Consider the following 17,826-nt stretch of genomic DNA (forward strand, 5'->3'; position numbering starts at 1 on the left):
TACCCCCAATACCCATTCCAGAGAGCCACCCCAAAAGGATACCATGGTTGATGGTATCAAAAGCAGCTGAGATGTCCAGGAGCACCAACAGGGACACACTCCCCTGTCTAGTTCTCTTTGGTGACCAAAGCAGTCTTCGTTCCGTGGCCAGGCCTAAAACCAGACTGTGCTGGATCTAGATACTCGGTCTCATCCAGGAACTTCTGAAGCTGTGATACCACCACCCGCTCCAGACCTTGCCCAAGAAGGGGAGATTAGAAATTGGCTGAAAATTGTCCCTGCACCAAGGATGCGTTTATGATTCTCATAAACGAAATCTACTTCTAGGAAGGGAAATTCACTTCTGAAAAAGCTATCATGGGGAAAAGGTGTCTCCACTGAAGCTGTATCACCAATTCTTGTTTCGTATCAAGTCACATTTTTCAAAATCCAATTATCACAGGGACATAAAGTGAGGTGAAATCTTCTGAAAAGGGGCACAGGCAGCAAAACAAACACCACATGGGTGTTAATATTTCCCTATGCTATCCAAAGCTTATATATATATCTCGGAATTACACTTTAAAATGTACCTGTTCTGACTTATATGCAAATTAAGCTTAAGAACTAACCTACTGAGCCTATCTTGTTTGTAACGTGGGAACTGCCTGTATTTATAAGTTGTGGAACTTGACAATATGAGACTCCATTGGAACTTGGGAGTCTGTTAAAATAAAAGTTAAAAGCAGGAATGCATAAGAAATGTGAAGTACGGGGGTGTACTACACCTCTGTGTATTTTAGATATTAACATTTAGTATCTCCCAAAGATGTTTCCTTTTGCTTATAATCTTGGATTTGTGGCATAGCAGGCCACATGCTAAGCAAAAGAACCCTTCCTTTTTTCTTTTCTGAATACAAGTCCTCACAATAAATGCCTAACTTACTTTATCACCTCTCTCCCCTCTGTTTCCTGGAGGCCCCTAAAGACAAAACAGAAAAGAGATCATTTCAGAAGGGCAACCAGTGCTTATGCTAAGGTTTGAAAGATAGAAGAAATAAAAACAAAGGATACTTACTGCAGGACCACGGTCTCCCTCCATCCCTGGGCGCCCATCTTCACCCTAAGGGAAAAAAGAAGGAGGCATTTAGAGAGATAACAAAGGAAAGAATATTTGGAGGAAGATGGATGGCTTTGGGCAGCTGTATGGCTGAACTGAGAGTGGAAGGTTCTCATAAAATCCAGCAACAAGACTTTTTTTTGGACTAAGTATGTAAGGTGACTTTTTGCAGGTTTCTTTAAAAAAAGAATTGGTGGTGTGCCTTAACTGTTTTAGAATGTTTTTGTTCTATGTTTTCATTAACTTTTTTATTTTCAACTTCTGGTTTGTTACTCCCTCTTTAGAAATTAGGGTGTAATTCAAGAAACAAGGAAAGGAAAAGGAGAAAGGGAGGAACGAGATGAATCTATTAGTAACTGTATCATAACTAAACTATGTTGAGTCTTCAGAATGTGTTCAACTATGGCTTCTTCTTATTTTGGCAATTGTTGATTTTAGAACCATTGGATTGATGTGCTGGAGTGTTATTCCCAAAATGCCCTGCTTCTGGGAATGCTCAGGTTGCAGTTCAATGCATCTTGTTAGCCTTTTCTTCCAAGCTATATCAATTTCTATACAGCCAGCTGCTGTATCACAATTGCTTGCTGTTTATTTATTTACAGCATTTATATTCCGCCCTTCTCACCCCGAAGGGGACTCAGGGCGGATCACATTACACATATAGGCAAACATTCAATGCCTTTTAACATAGAACAAAGACAAGACAAACACAGGCTCCGAGTGGGCCTCGAACTCATGACCTCCTGGTCAGAGTGATTCATTGCAGTGATTCATTGCAGCTGCTCTCCAGCCTGCGCCACAGCCCGAGCTCTAACCCTGTTGGTTAGAGAGTTGTTGTGTGCCTTCAAGTTACTTCTGAATTATGGAGACCCGGAAACAAACCTATCACAGGGTTTTCTTGACAAAGTTTGTTCAGGGAAAGCTTGCCACGGCCTTCCTCTGAGGCTGAGAGACTGTGAGTTGCCCAAGGTCACCTGGTGGGTTTTCATGGATAAGCGGGGATTCCAACCTGGGGTCCTTCCACACAGCTGAATAAAATCCCACACTATCTTCTTTAAACTGGAATATATGGCACTATGGATTCAGATAACCCAGTTCAAAGCAGATACTGTGGGATTTTCTGCCTTGATATTCTGGTTTATATGGCTGTGTAGAAGGGCCCTGTGTCGCCAGACTCCTGATCTAACACTCAAACCACTGTACCATGCTAGCTTTTGATTAGAGAGTTAGATCTTAATAATACTGGAACAAGCACATCCCACCATGGGATACCTGGTAGCCAGGCCCGTAGCCAGGATTTTGCTTTGGGGGGGGGGGGGCTGAGTCTGGGTGGGAGAGGATCTACCCTAGCAAACCTGCTGTATAGTTATCCCAATACCCCCATGCATATGGGATATATTGAGCATGGTGATTAGATCATGATAGGAATAAACATAACAGTTTATGAGCTGCTGGCAGCTCATTTTGGTATTTGGGTAATGGAAACAGGCTGAGGTACATACCCGTGCCCCTGGATCTCCTCGCTCTCCTCTAGCACCTGGTTGTCCAGCGCCTGTATCCCCCTATAATGCAGGAAAATGGAATCAAGAATACTGTTGCTATCTGCAGCAATTCTTCAACAAATTTAAGGAAGTAGAAATGTAATTAAACCTTTAAACTATTTCAAAGTCCTTGAACTTGGTGAGAAATATTTTTTTACCAGAAAATGCAGACTTAACATGAAAGTACTACACAGTGATCCCATGGGGTTTGGTTCCAGGACTTAACTGCACCCTGCCCGGTGAATGCCAAAATCAGTGAATGCTCAGGTCTCATGATATACAATGGTGTATATTGTTGATTTTTTTTGATGGGAGGGATATTTTCAAGTCATGAATGGTTGATTCTGGATACAGATAACCAACTGCAATAAAGCATTACAGCAATACTTATAAATAACTCAATTAGTAATGTAAAAATAAAGTCTCCCATTACCACAGCTGTATATAGCATCATCTTGTGAAGAAATCAACTTCCTGTATGATTTTCTATATGCACCTGAAATTACAGGGACTAAAGTTCCCTTTTATTATAGAGAAAGCTGAGAGTTTTAAAAAAATATTTTTCAATCAGTTGCCAGCTTTTACCAAATTATTTAAAGAACTCTAGGGAAAAGTGATGCATGAGGACTAGCAACCCTAAGAAAATCCAAATTGTAAGCAAGCAAAGACAACAAACTTGTTGCATGTCTTCAAGTAGTTTCAAACTTGAAACTATCATAAGGTTGTCTTGGGAAGATTTGGTCAGGTGGAGGTTCACCCAGGATGATTCCGTAGTTGAGCAGGGATCCCAGTTCAACACTCCGACCACTACACTAATTGGAGCAGAGGCAACATATGTCTTTTTATTGCATTTTGCAACTTCTGGATGGTATGGACAAAAGCTGGGTCTCACCTTGTCACCTTTCACTCCTGCAATGCCTTGTGTGCCCTAAAATAAAATTAGTTTGAGAGAGAAAAGATCACTTTATCAACAACACACTACAAGAATGCACATAGGTAACACTGTAATAGAGGGATTAGAACTCAGATAGGCTAGGGGTAGGTATAAAGGGGATTACATATGTGGATTACATAGCCTAGGTTCCAAATACCCCAGTACTTACTCCTGGCCCTGGAGGTCCAGGGGGCCCTGGAGATCCTGCGGTGCCATCTCTCCCAGGGAAGCCAGTAAGACCCTGGTATGGAAAAGACTGGTCAGTTAAGAGGTCCAAACCAGCTTCACATAATCTGCACTTCAACAGTGGACACAGTGAATGGGCTCAGGGTCAAAACTGGGTGGGGTTACAGATGGAGCTCTTAATTTTGTTTCCTATACTAGGCGAGGAAAGACATTTGCACCAAGCTTCCCCAAGCTTTGCAAGTTTTCCTTCATCACCCAAGTAGGAGATAACAGGCTGGGATTCTGTCAATAATCCAGAACAGTGCCAGTGAGGGGATGTAGTCTGGGGAAAGCATGGAGATTCAGAATAAATTGTCTAGAGGTCCTCCTAGAAGTCTTAATGGCAGACATCACCCATCATTCATATAAAGTAAAAGCTTTAAAAAATAGGATATCTCTCCCCCCCCCCCCCCCCGATTGAAATGGAGTAGCTAAAGGACAGCTGAAGAAATTCAAACAAAACCAGGCTATTACTTCCTTATGGAAATCAAAGCATTTTTCAAGATTATAATTCTTAGCTGGAAAGCAGTCACATGCTGACACATTTATTTTGGCAACAAAGGAAGCCAGAGCAAGGAAATTTAAAAGCTGGTGGGGTTATCTCTCTTACCCTCTCCCCTGGAGGTCCTGTCTGACCTGTCAGCCCATTCTCTCCTCTCAGGCCTGGCTGGCCTGGAGTCCCAGCCACACCTCGCAAACCTGGGGGTCCTGGTGGACCAGGTAATCCAGGATCTCCCTGAAAAGAAGCCACAAGACAGCTGTTAGATCCAGAAAGAAAGAAAATCAAGTGATCATACCCTTTCCCTGACATTAGGGAGACACTGAGAGTTCCTTTAAAAAATCATCCACATTTTAGAGTCATTCCAATAGATCTAGTTAAAACACTTTGGTAATACTGCTGATGAAAGATCATCTTCATCATACCAAAACACCACAGCATCAGGATACAGTTTATAATACGGTACTGAATGACGATCTCATCTACTTATTTAGTTTTTTTAGTCTAAGATCAAACTGTCCGTTTGATGCCCCTGCAAACCAAGAGCTGTCCACCAGCAGCAGTGCTGAAATATGAACAGACTTCTGTATTCTGAAACTATTTGATTTATTCAATGCATATCCTGACTTTCTTCTGGCATGGGACTTGGGGCCGATTATAACACAGATTTAAAGAAATGACACTTCAAACGTGTTATTAAAAAGCTTTTTAAAAACATTAAATAACCAATCCTACTTATAACAGTAATTTTAAACAGTCTAAATCACATTTAAAACATAATAGGGAACATAAACAGCACATGCCATTTACATTCTACTACAATAAGTTCCCAGTCAAAGGCTGGTCTGAATGAAAAAGTCTTTGCCAGTCTGTGAAAATATAGCAAAAAAGATAGCAAGCAAACCTCTCATGAGATAATTTCACAGGTTAGCAGGAGCCATAGAGAAGACTTATTCCAATTTCCAATGTCACCAAAAAAAACAAACAAACCCAAAAACCCCTTTCTGAGGATTGAAAATGGGTGAAGCCACATATGAAGGTCTTAGAGATAATCGCAGGTCAAACTAGAGGATTTTATAGATTATAGATAGATTGTTCAATTCTACACAAAAATGGATCAGTAGCCAATTAAGCTATTGAAACAGCGGAGTTATGTTCCTTGTAACTGTAAATTGTGCAGTCACAGCATTTTGAAGCTGCTGACGTTTTTGAACAGTTTCTAAAGGCAGCTACATATAATAGTAATCCAAATGGGATATAATAATGGTATGGATCAATGTCAGGAGTGACTTGAAAAACTGCAATTCTTTTCTGGTGTGAGATAATTGGCTGACTGCATGGACATTGCCCAGGGGATGCCCAGATGTTTTGATGTTTTTACCATCCTTGTGGGAGGCTTCTCTCATGTCCCTGCATAAAGCTGGAGCTGATAAAGGGAGCTCATCCGCGCTCTCCCTGGGTTGGATTCGAACCGGCAATCTTCAGGTCAGGAACCCAACCATCAAGTCATCAGTCCTGCCAGCACAAGGGTTTAACTCACTGCGCCATTAGGGGCTACTTCAGGAACAAATGCAATGGGAACGCGCGTTTTACCTGTGAAAAACTCTTGACAACTAGCTCAGGCCTAAATTCATGAATATGCCCAATCTGGGAACCTGAGGTTTCAGGAGTTGTGTCCTTGGCATTCACAGAATAAATTCCTATTCTCTGATCTGCCTTTCAATTGAACAGAAGTACTCATGTCTCGTTTAAGATTATTTATCCACACTCAACCAATCCATTACTGACAGGAGGCATTGGTTCGGCACTAAAACTGCTTCCTTTACATTATATGGAAAAGAGGAATAGAGTTGGGCATCTATGCAATAGCTGGGGAAATTAGTACATTTACAAGAATGTGATAATTTCAGGGAGATAAGCTATGGCTTGATAGAAAAAACATGAAAAAAATACCTTCAAGCCTGGAGGTCCAGTCTGACCTGGTGGTCCTTGTAGGCCAACTCCAACTGAACCCTACATGGTGGAGATGGAAAAGAAGAAGAGTAAATAACAAATAAATAATTATCATATATACTTGCGTATAAGTCATTTATAAAATCAGAAGGGCAACTAATGCTGATTTCAGGACCAAAACTATTTTTAAAAATATAACCTATGTCACGACTGCCTCAGGGGGCAGTCCTCAATTTCCATGGCTCAATTATTTCAAGTTGGATAATAAAGAGTATGTGTGCCAGGTTTGGGCCAAATCCATCACGCCATGTAGGAGCCTTTGTGGTACAAATCAACAAACCTACCAACTAACATACATACAGTACATTAATAAATACTTTGACTTTTATTTTTACAGAAACCAGAAGATTGCAGATAGCACATATTCTTATGGACGGAAGAAGCTCATCCAAAAGAGCTGAACAAATCTTTTTACTATGACCAACAGAAACACACATACCTTTTCTCCTTTGATCCCAGGAGATCCTTTAGCTCCCTATTAATATCCAAAGACAGGAAATGGAAAATAAGATAAAGGAAAATTATTTTATTCATTGCTGGCACTGATGCTAAAGGTGATGGCAATCAGGGAATGCATATGGAGAGATTTCAATTACTTTTTAAAAAGTTATGAAGAAAAAACCCAAGAATGACTGTTTGCGATAGGAATCAAGCTCTCATTCTCAGGCAGACTGAAAGAGCAATCCACCACAGGAGGAATATATCTAAACTCTTGGTGGTCCCAACTGCTGCAAACCTATTGTAACACTGCATGCTGACTCAATTTTTATTTTTCAAAGGCAGCTGTCTCTCTCTCTCTCTCTCTCTCTCTCTCTCTATATATATATATATATATACACTTTATAAAGATGTACAAATGTTTTGGCAAACATCTTCCTTTTTAATGTATTTCCCCCCATAATTGCATTGTAGTTCTCTGTTGACTTCCTGTTTCCTGGGCATTATTAGTTTGAAGATATATGATGGGTATCTTTCGAGATAGAAACTCTAGACCCTCTGGCTAACTGTTGTTTCTAGATAATTTTTGAGATGGGATTTACCCTGATTCAGTCTTATTCAAAGCCCCATGTCTATAGTTGTGAGTCTTTTTCTTTTTTTGATAAACGTTAGAAATACTTCTCAATCCAGTCCTTTTATTTAAACTATACCCCAAAATTCCACTTTCAGTATTGCTAGAAGAGACATTTCTTAAATTGGATAAAAAGAAGGAAGAAAAAAGGTTGACATCTACTAAATCCTTTTTGTAATTGTTTTACGTTTTCCCCCTTAGCATCATTGGTAATTTATCAGTTTCTGACACTTTAAAAAACTTTTGTAATCCACTCTTCTACTGTTGGTATTAGTGTTTTTCCAGTTTTTTTTTGCATATAATATTATTGTCTGAAGAAATGATTTCTAAATCCTGCATGTACTTCTTGCCTTTACATATCACAAATATGTGTGCCCACTGAATCTCAAGTCATATTCTTCCACTTTTAAAAGTTTTGCATTTCTTAATGTCAACCAGTCTTTAAAACAGACTAAGGTATAGGATGTAAAGTATATTTTCAGATCTGGCAATGCTAGGTCACTTTGTTATTTATCATCTTTGAGAAGTTTAAATCTGATTCTATGCTTTCATCCCTTGCCATACAAATCCAGATATATCGCCAATGATTTATCATTGGTTATAACTGAAATATTTTGGAATAAATGCAATATTTTGGATGGACAGGTTGCTTACCTGTAACCATGTTTCTTCGAGTGTACTCTGTGAATTCACACTAATGGAGAAGCTGCGCCTGCGCAGGTTCCGACGGAAACTCTTCCAAGCTGAAGTTCAAATTTTGGCGGTAACCACGCCCCCCTTCCCAAGGGGCATATAAGGCAGCCCCAGGCGCCCGCTCTCCAGTTCCTACGCCGCCAAGGCAACGAGAAAGGGAGAGGTTTGCCAGAGGGGAAGGAAGAGCAGGTTTGTGTGAATTCACAGAGTACACTCGAAGAAACATGGTTACAGGTAAGCAACCTGTCCTTTTTCTTCGTGTACTCTGTGAATGCACACTAATGGAGACTGACACGCTAAGGTCCCGGATGGTGGGACAAGGCAAACTCGACAACCAGTGAATGTCCAAACATAAGTTTATTAGGACACATTGAGATAACAGTCCCAAGAGACCAGTGCAAAAAGTTGTCCGAAAGGACCAGTGCAATGCAAACATGAGCATAGTAGAAGAGAAAACATAACATATAGAAAATTATTCAATAAACATAATAGAAACACGCAATTGCGTATAGTGCATATAAACGCTCTCCCAGGGGGGAGAGGGGAAAAAACATCATGCCCTTTGACATACCCGCCAGGGTCAATAAGGCGTTACAAAGCAACAGAGCAACTGCTCAACACAATCAGGGAAAAACATATCCCCAGAGGTAGGTATGGGGAGAAAAACTGGCCCATAACTTGAAGGAGAGGTATAGAGAGTCACCTGCGGGTGAGTATAGTCAGGATAGGCAAGATGAGAGTACTGATCTTGCGAAGGCCGAGTCCTTTAGGGCTTTATTGTCTAGCCTGTAGTGAGAGACAAATGTAAGAGGGTTCGACCAGATTGCCGCTTTACATATGGAGTCAAGCGGAATACCTCTAAGGAAGGCGGTCGAAGCCGAGAGGCCTCTAGTCGACCTCGGACGGATGGATGGAGGAGGAGGGCGCTTGGCTAGTTCGTAGGCCAACTCAATGGCCTGCGCAATCCAATGGGACAACCTTTGGGAAGAGATGGGGTTACCCAACTTGTCCGGGGCATAGGCGACAAAGAGTCTTTGAGTCTTACGGATGTCCTTGGTACGGTCCCTGTAGAAGAGGAGTGCCCTGCGAACGTCGAGAAGGTGCAGTTTTTGCTCGAGAGGAGGGGTTAGAGAAGAAAGCTGGTAGGACAATGTCCTGATTGAGGTGGAAAGCTGACACCACCTTAGGGAGAAAGGTAATGTCCGGGCGAAGAACAGCACGGTCATGGTGGAAACGTAGGTAAGGCTCATCGACCCTGAGAGCAGCAAGCTCGGATGGCCGTCGTGCCGACGTGATTGCCACTAGAAAGGCCAGCTTCCACGAAAGCAATCGGAGATCAGTCGAGGCAAGCGGTTTGAAGGGAGCAGAAGTGAGTTGAGAAAGTACAAGTTCGAGGTTCCAGCCCGGCGTAGGTGGTAGCGACGGTGGGCAGATGTTGTTGTAGCCTCGGAGAAATGTTTTAATCAAGTGGTGAGAGAAGAGAGATGGCTGACCATGGCGTTGAAAAGACCAGGAAAGAGCGAGATAAGCCTTAATAGAAGCGAGAGAGAGTTTCTTCTCGACGAGGGTCATAAGGAAGTCGAGGACCACCGATACCGAGGTTGGAAAGGTGTCGACGTTACGGGATCGAAGGAAGGCGTGAAAGCGAGAGAGTTTGTAGGTATAAGCCTTGGTAGTAGATGGCTTATGGGCTGCTCGAAGAACATCTTGCAGGTTCTGCGGAAGGGAGGCTAGGTAAGAATCCTCCATGCAGTGAGATGAAGGGAAGGAAGGTCCGGGTGAAGAATTTGGCCGTCCTCTCTCTCTCTCGAGAGAAGGTGCGGCGAAGGAGGTAGAGGGCGAAACGTTCCTCTGGAGAGACGAAGAAGGGCTGGATACCACGGTTGGCGGGGCCAGGCCGGAGCTATGAGAGTCGCTGTGACCGAGATCGAGAGGAGTCTTTCGAGAACCTTCGGTATGAGGGGAATCGGTGGAAAAAGATAAAGCATCTCCGCTGACCAGTCCAGCAGAAAGGCGTCCCCTAGACAGCCGGGGAAGGAGTTCGGGGGAAGTCTCGCTCCGTAGCGGGGTAGCTGAGCGTTCCGGGGAGACGCAAAGAGATCCAGAGTAGGCCGTCCCCAGTGTAGGAACAGATCGTCGAGGATCTCGGGATCGAGCTTCCACTCGTGAGAGGAAGATGTCATCCTGCTGAGGGCATCCGCCAAGTCGTTCTGGGCACCCGGAAGGTGAATCGCGGAGGCCTGTACGTCGTGGGCTATGCACCAAAACCAGAGACGGGAGGAGAGGTGCATCAACTTACTCGAGCCCGTACCGCCCTGTTTGTTGATGTAGAATACTGCTACCAGATTGTCCGATTGAATGAGGATGGACTTGTGACAGATGAGGCGGGAGAAAGCTTTCAGAGCTTTGAGAATGGCGAGAAGCTCGAGGAAGTTTATGTGGTTGGTCCTCTCGGATGGGGACCAAAGATCCTGGACCGTTAGACCGCTCATGTGGGCTCCCCAAGCGTAGGTGGAGGAGTCCGTGGTTATGGTTAGCGAGGGCGGGGTTGGATGAAATGGAAGGCCCCTGCACACGTTCCGGTGAGACGTCCACCATGAAAGGGACTGGCGGACGATCGACGGTACCGACAAGTACTTGGAGTTGTGGTGGTAGAACGGCTTGAAAGTGTCTATAAACCACCTTTGTAGGACCCGAAGATGCAGCCTGGCAAAGGGGGTCGTGAGAACCGTGGAGGCCATGTGGCCTAGAAGGACTTGAATGGCACGGGCTCTGACCCTCCGGGCGGATCGACATAGGGCGATCTGGTGGCGGAGAGCTAGGAATCTGTCGAGCGGTAGTGAAACAGTCTCTGCGACGGAGTCGAAGAGGGCTCCGATGAACCGGATTTGGGTCGACGGGGAGAGATTTGACTTCTCGGCGTTGAGTTGGAGGCCGAGAGATTTTAGAAGACGCAGCGTGAAGGAGACGTGGCTTTCGAGAAGAACAGGGTCGGGCCCGACCAGAAGCCAGTCGTCCAGATAAGGAAAGACCGTGATGCCATGTAGCCTGAGGTGGGCCGCTACGGCGGCGACGACCTTGGTAAAGACCCTTGGAGCCGTGACAAGACCGAAGGGTAAAACGGTAAATTGGTAGGTTTGGTCGAGAACTTTGAAACAGAGGAACCGTCTGTGAGCCTCCCGTATCGCCACGTGGAAGTAGGCGTCTCGTAAGTCTATGGAGGCAAAGTAGTCTCCCCGCTGCAGCATCGGGAGGATAGAGGCAATAGAGACCATCCTGAATTTGGAAGGGCGAATGAATATATTGAGGGCCCTTAGGTCCAGAATGGGGCGTAGCCCGCCCCCCCTTTTTGGGACTGTAAAGTATCTGGAGAAGAAACTTAGAGGATCCAGTTCGGGAGGGGAGGGACGGATGGCCCCTTTGGCCAATAAGGCATCAATTTCGGCCAGTATCTCTGGAGAAGGAGTTGAACAGAGAATGCGACCTGTAGGTGGGAGCTCTGTGAACTCTAAGGCGTAGCCGTCTTGGACAATGCGAAGAACCCATGCATCTGAAGTAATGGATTCCCACCGACTGTAAAAGGGGGCCAGGCGGTCGGCGAAGGCACAGGAGGGTCGAGGTAGCGTGGGCTCTACATCGGTAGCGGACGAGGAGCTTTGGAAGGGGATGGCGTCAGGCACGCCGGTTAGCCTGCGGAGGAGCGGGGGTGGTTCGACCGCGTTGCTTTTGCGGATGAGGTCCCCGATGAGGTTGGTGATGGCTTTGATTGTTCGAGCCCGAGGGCCGCTTGAAAGAATGGTGTCGGAAAGATTGTGGCGGGAAGCGGCGGAAGCGGTGAGGGAACCAGCGGGTGCGCTGTGGTTGCGGTTGGTCGCCACATTTAGACGCAAGAATTTTAAAGTCATGATTAGACTTGAGCTTGTCGTCGGTACCGGAGTTAAATAGTCCGAGTGCATCAAAGGGAAGGTCCTCAATGACCTGTCTGGAAGATGAAGAGAGACCCGAAGACCTCAGCCAGGCGTGACGACGGATGGATATCGCGTGAGCAATCATCTTGCCCGCAGTATCGCCTGTATGCTTCGCCATCTGTATTTGGTGGTGGGCAAGCGAGTCAGCTTCCTGTTGGAGGGTAGTAAGGACGGAGCGGTCTTCGTCCGACAGCTTAGTGAAGAAGGGCTGTGCCTTCTCCCAGATAATTTGTTGGTAGGCTCCCATGCAAGCTGCATAGTTTGCCATCCGGCAAAGCAAAAGGGCTCCAGAGTAAAGTTTTCGACCCACGGCGTCGAAGCGCTTCCCTTCTCTGTCGGCCGGAGTGTTCGACTGACGACCTGAGGATTGAGAGGCCTTGACGACCAGGGAGTTGGGGTCGGGGTGGTGTTTGAGCCACTCCAAGGTATCATCGTCGGTACGGTACCAAGTCTCGATCCTCTTCGAGGTCGGAGGAATGGAGGAAGGGGTTTTCCAGGAGGCCTGGATAACATCCAAGAGATAAGGCAGGAAGGGGAGTAGCGTGGCCGGCGGAGCTTGGGCCTGCACCCTTTTGAAAACTGGATCAGACACTGCCTTAGAAGTCTGTTTGATCTCCAAACCCAGGGCGTCGGCCATTCTGACCATTTGATCAGAGAAAGCACGAATATTGTCAGTAGGAGAAGGCGGGTCCGCCTCATACGCATCGTGAGGAGGAGAGAGGTCGAGACCGAGAGAGACTACCGAAGCAGAGAGAACAGAGTCTGGGCGGTCAATGTCAGCATCTTCCTCCTCAGGCCCTTGGGGGGACTGAGGGGGAGAAGAAAGCACAGTCTCAGGGGGAGGCATGGCCTCGCGAGAAGAGAGTGCCGGGAGCCGAGAATCCTTAGAGGCTGAGGCCTGGGCCGCCCGAGCCAGGCGAGCTGTTTGTCTACCACGCTCCGGTGTCGAGGTGGGAGGGAAGAGCTGTTGGCGGGAAGAGTGAGGCGGCGCAGGCGGCTCCGGTACCGGCACCCTGACCACCGTTTGGGTAGAGTGGTGGGGTAAGTCCTGCAGCTCCCCGTCGGCTAGGGGGTGCAACGGAGATTGAGAAACGTCTCTAGGCCTCTGGGCTGGTACGATAGGAGAAGACCTTCTCGAGGAGGTTGCCGAGGAGGACAGCGGGTCTCTCCTTGAGGAGGCCGAGGAGGAGGAGCGCTGAGTCAGCCGTTTTTTTGTCGGCGGTTGCTTGGATGCAACCCTCAAGGACTTGCCAGGTGTGGGAGGAACCACAGCTGAGTCAGATTGCGCTCGACGAGACTCCTCGTGAGCCCTCTTAAAGGCTATCTTAATGGCAGAGGAGGAAGGCGGGGAGCCGATACGAGAGCGGATCGACGTCACCAAAGCCAGAGAGCTCGACGTCGAGGAAGGCCCCACCTTCCCGGAACGGGTCGATACAGTAGCCGTCGTCACAGTACACGGCGGTTTTGCCGGTTTAGCAGTCCTGGAAGTCCTGGACGCCCTGGACGAGACCGAGGAGGCTTTAGTTGTCGGAGGCTTGGCTGTTGGCGCCGACATCGCTCTCAGAGCTGAAGAAGACGGTTCTGGCGCGAGAGACCTTTCGTAGAGCGCCGCTCTAAGCCTAGCGGCTCTGTTCTTTCTGGCCTGAGCTGTGAGAGCTAGGCAGAAACGGCAGGTACCGACCACATGAGCCTCGCCAAGACAGAAGAGGCACTTGGCGTGGCCGTCCGAATCAGGAATTTTAGCAGCACACTGCGTGCAGCGCTTGAAACGAGTAGTAGACATGCGAAGAGTCCGAAGTGAACCTTGCGGCGGAAAAAAAGGAACTGGAGAGCGGGCGCCTGGGGCTGCCTTATATGCCCCTTGGGAAGGGGGGCGTGGTTACCGCCAAAATTTGAACTTCAGCTTGGAAGAGTTTCCGTCGGAACCTGCGCAGGCGCAGCTTCTCCATTAGTGTGCATTCACAGAGTACACGAAGAAAAAATAATGTTCATTTTGGTGGTTGCAATTCTTCCTAAGAGTTTAGTTTATTCCATGTTTGCAAATCCATTTTATTTTTTCCCATGTCTTTTCATACTTGTCTTGGGAAAGTGTTGCATTTTTATTTGATAAATTTATCTCAAGGTATTTTACTTCCTTTGTTATTTGTAGACCTGCAATTTCCTGTAGTTTAATTTTGTCTTTTTCTATCACACTTTTGGTTAGGATTTTTTGCTTTTTGTTTATTTTTAATCCTGACCCTTTCCCAAAATCTTCCAGTATTTAAAACACTTATCTGATATTTTCTATTGGGTCGTCAATAATTATTAGTAAGTCATCAGCAAATGCTCTTAGTTTATAGATTTCATTCTTGATTTTAAGTCCTTAAATGTTTTTATTTTCTTTTATTTTTACATGAGTACTTTGCATATTAATATAAATAAGGGAGAAAATGGTCAACCATGTCTTGTCCCTTTTGTACCATACACTCTTTTGTTAATCTCAATTTATCAATATTTATCAAACTCTAGGGAGTTACGCATCTCACTTAAGGAAGCATGAATTAAGATGATCTATGCTTAGCCTTCCAATAACCAACCACAACAATTTGACAAGTCAGTTCTGTGCTGTCTATGCAGGGGTGGTGAATGGACCAAGTGCATTATCCTACACAATACGTACATCTTCTCCAGGATCTCCAGGTTCCCCCGCATTACCAGGGTCCCCCTACAACAGAAAAATAAAGGTCATTTAATCAGACTTACACTGAAAAGAAACCAAGACCAAAGTTGTCAAAAAATGCCCAAGGTTCATGCCTTGAGGACTGATCCTCACCTTCTCTCCTCGAGGGCCTGGTAGACCTCGCTCACCTTTGACACCCTAAAAGCATAAAAATCAGCCCTGAGACCTCATTTGGAGAACGGGTCTGAAAAATTACTAAGGAAAGGAATATGAAAAGCTCAGCTCACCGGTTTTCCAAAAATTTCCCCATCAAAATCACCTGCTTCACCCTAAAAAAGATTATATAGATATTCAGCATGGTAGAAGCCCTCCTTCAAATTCTGCCAGCATCTCAAACATCATGTTTCCAGCCAAATTAACAAGGCTCTACAGCAGATGCCACTTTTCTACACTGAATTGGGCCTTGAGGCTTCTTCTACAATCTTTCCCAAGCTATGAAAGAACCAGTCATGTTGCATTTCAGTTCCTACTCCCATCAGACTACATTATGCACATTTACACATTGATCTATGTAAATTTTGCGCCTACCTTCTCGCCTTTTATGCCTGGAGGCCCAGCAACAGTCTGTAGGAAGCCAATTAGGGAAGAAGAGAGAGGAAAGCTTAATATCATCATGAGAAACCCAAGAAGTGAGCACATTGATCTCTTTTGTTCTATTTGTATTGATATTTTGTTCTATTTGTATTGATATTTAGCTAGTTACTACAATATACACCCAGTGTTGTCTGGGTGCTTCTTACCTACTTTCTCCAGCTTTGAGAAGGCCTACCTCATAATGTCTCCTTGACAACACTCTGGTAATGATGGGCAGGACCGCTTTGTGGCTCTTTCTGTCCTTCCTCCATTTCCCTTGTACACCTTCTCCCTCTCTCTTTTCTTTTTTTCTTTCTTTTTCTTAACTCTTCTCCCCTCATACCTTTCCCCCTTTCCTTTCCCTTCTTTCCTTCTCTCCTTTTTCCTTTCTTTCTCCCCCCTCCCTTCACCTTTCCTTTTCCCTTCTTTTTCTCTTTCTTTCTTTCCTCCCTCCCTTCCTTTCATACACATGCTACCTTTACTTCCCAGTGATACTACAGAGGGCCACTTCATCTAGCAACAGCCAACCCAGTGAGATCACTGAGGGCCACTTCATCTAGCAATACACTTTGTGGTACAAATGGACAAACATATACACACATTATGTATGTATGTATGTATATATGTAAAGTTAGATTTTCTATGTATATAACAGTCAAAGTATACATACATACATACGTTGACTTATATATAGAAATACTGGGACATCTGTCTGTTGTGTGGGTTCTAACTACACTTCAAAGTGTTGGAAATGAATATTGTCATGGGAGAAAAACCACAATTTGGGCAACATGGATAATTGAAATTCCTCTATAGAAGCTCTATAACTAACTATGAAAGACCTAAAATCCTCAAGATAAGGACTATTGTCCACAGAGATGGGTACCAAGTTATCCGTGAGTTTATTGTCCTCTCTGCAGCACATCAGTCTTTAAAGTTTGTATGTCTTATTGGAAAAAATGCTTTTGGTTTTCAACAGGCACGAATTTAATTTTATTATTTTATGGCGTTTGTAAATCATGTCAAGATTTAGTTCAAATGAGAAACAGAAGAGTATCGTTCTGATCAAACAGTCAATATCCTGGGCTTAAACATTTGGTTGAATGTGAATTGGAGAAAAATAATTGCACTCAAAACATACAAGAAGAGATGTGTAAAACAGCATCTACTCTCTATTATTAGAAAGTCTGAAAGATTAAAATATTGCTGAAATCACATTGCTAGCTTCTACCATCATCTGTCTTCTTTCTGATTTTTTTTACCCTTGATTTGTTTTGTTAAGAAAAAAGCCTGTATTTTACACAGCTAGCTAAGTATCAGTATAATCTGAAAGGGGTTAGAGCAGGGCTTCTCAAACTAAGGCGCGTGGGCCAGATGAGGTCCTCCAAGGTCACTTATCTGCCCCCTGCCCTCAGTTTTAGACTTAGGCTCGCTCAAAGTCTGAAATGACTTGAAGGCACACAACAACAACAACAATTCTAATTAACTTGACTATCTCGTTGGCCAGAAGCAAGCCCACACTTCCCATTGAAATCCTGATAAGTTTATGTTGGTTAAAATTGTTCTTATTTTTAAATATTGCATTGTTCTTCCGTGGGGTTTTTTTGCACTACAAATAAGACATGTGCAGTGTGCATAGGAATTTGTTTGTATTTTTTTTCCAAACTATAGTCTGGCCCCTCCAACACTTTGAGGGACTGTAGACCGGCCCTCTGCTTAAAATGTTTGGTGACCCCTGGGTTACAGTTTCAGAATGTGAGAGATCGTTTTTTCTGTATTATGATGATGTTTTAATCAGGCTTACAATCTGTACAATGCCTATAAAGGTTATTTTACAAAGAACTTAATAAATTCAAATGAGACTAAATAAATGATTTGGAAAAGGCAACTGGTGTAAAAAAAGTCTCATCAACAGTTTTTAAAACATTTCTTCAGACTGTATCAAACACTATGAAATGGAAAGGCAAGGCTCAGAACATTTGAAGCAAAGAAGAAAGGGCAGAGTGACACTCATTTGTAAAAAAGTATTTTTTAAACGAAACAGAGCAGCCTTTTCCAAACGGTTACTCTCTAGATGTGTTAGACCATACTTTCTCAAATCCCAGTTAACATGCTTAGGTTTATTGAGAAGGATAGGTGCTGCAATTCCATGTGAAAGGCACCATGCTGTAGAACAGGCCATCCAATTGTTTTGGACTCCAACTCCCACAATTATCCAACTCTACCGATTGTTAGGAATGGTTGGAAGTGAGGTCCAAAACACATGGAGGGCCAAAGTTTATGCCTGTTATAGAAGGACAGAACAGAACCAAAGATAAAGCATGGGTCCAAATAAGGGAAAGTATTTCTCACCTGTCCTGGAGGCCCAGCATCTCCAGGCTCTCCTTTAGGACCAGCAGGTCCTACAGGTCCTGGATTACCCTAGAAAACATTTAACAAAGGCAGCTGGGCATTAAGAAGGATAGGAACTGACAATGAATGGTTATTTGGACT

General features: G+C 44.5%; 1 protein-coding gene across 1 annotated transcript in view; it reads right to left on the reverse strand.

Moving 5' to 3' along the window:
- The window catches only part of col7a1 (collagen type VII alpha 1 chain), a 168,985-nt gene that overhangs the window by 28,807 nt on the left and 122,352 nt on the right, over positions 1-17,826 (reverse strand). The window contains exons 90-102 of the mRNA XM_062969358.1: positions 17,686-17,754; positions 15,289-15,324; positions 14,988-15,029; positions 14,854-14,898; positions 14,701-14,745; positions 6,751-6,786; positions 6,252-6,311; positions 4,410-4,535; positions 3,744-3,815; positions 3,533-3,568; positions 2,602-2,661; positions 1,058-1,102; positions 926-961 (exon numbers count right to left, since the gene is read on the reverse strand). Of these exons, the coding sequence (XP_062825428.1) occupies positions 926-961; positions 1,058-1,102; positions 2,602-2,661; positions 3,533-3,568; positions 3,744-3,815; positions 4,410-4,535; positions 6,252-6,311; positions 6,751-6,786; positions 14,701-14,745; positions 14,854-14,898; positions 14,988-15,029; positions 15,289-15,324; positions 17,686-17,754 (708 nt within the window). The remainder of the gene's footprint in view (positions 1-925; positions 962-1,057; positions 1,103-2,601; positions 2,662-3,532; positions 3,569-3,743; positions 3,816-4,409; positions 4,536-6,251; positions 6,312-6,750; positions 6,787-14,700; positions 14,746-14,853; positions 14,899-14,987; positions 15,030-15,288; positions 15,325-17,685; positions 17,755-17,826) is intronic.

Source organism: Anolis carolinensis, chromosome 2, assembly GCF_035594765.1.
Source record: "Anolis carolinensis isolate JA03-04 chromosome 2, rAnoCar3.1.pri, whole genome shotgun sequence".
In the NCBI taxonomy this organism is placed as follows: Eukaryota; Metazoa; Chordata; class Lepidosauria; order Squamata; family Dactyloidae; genus Anolis; species Anolis carolinensis.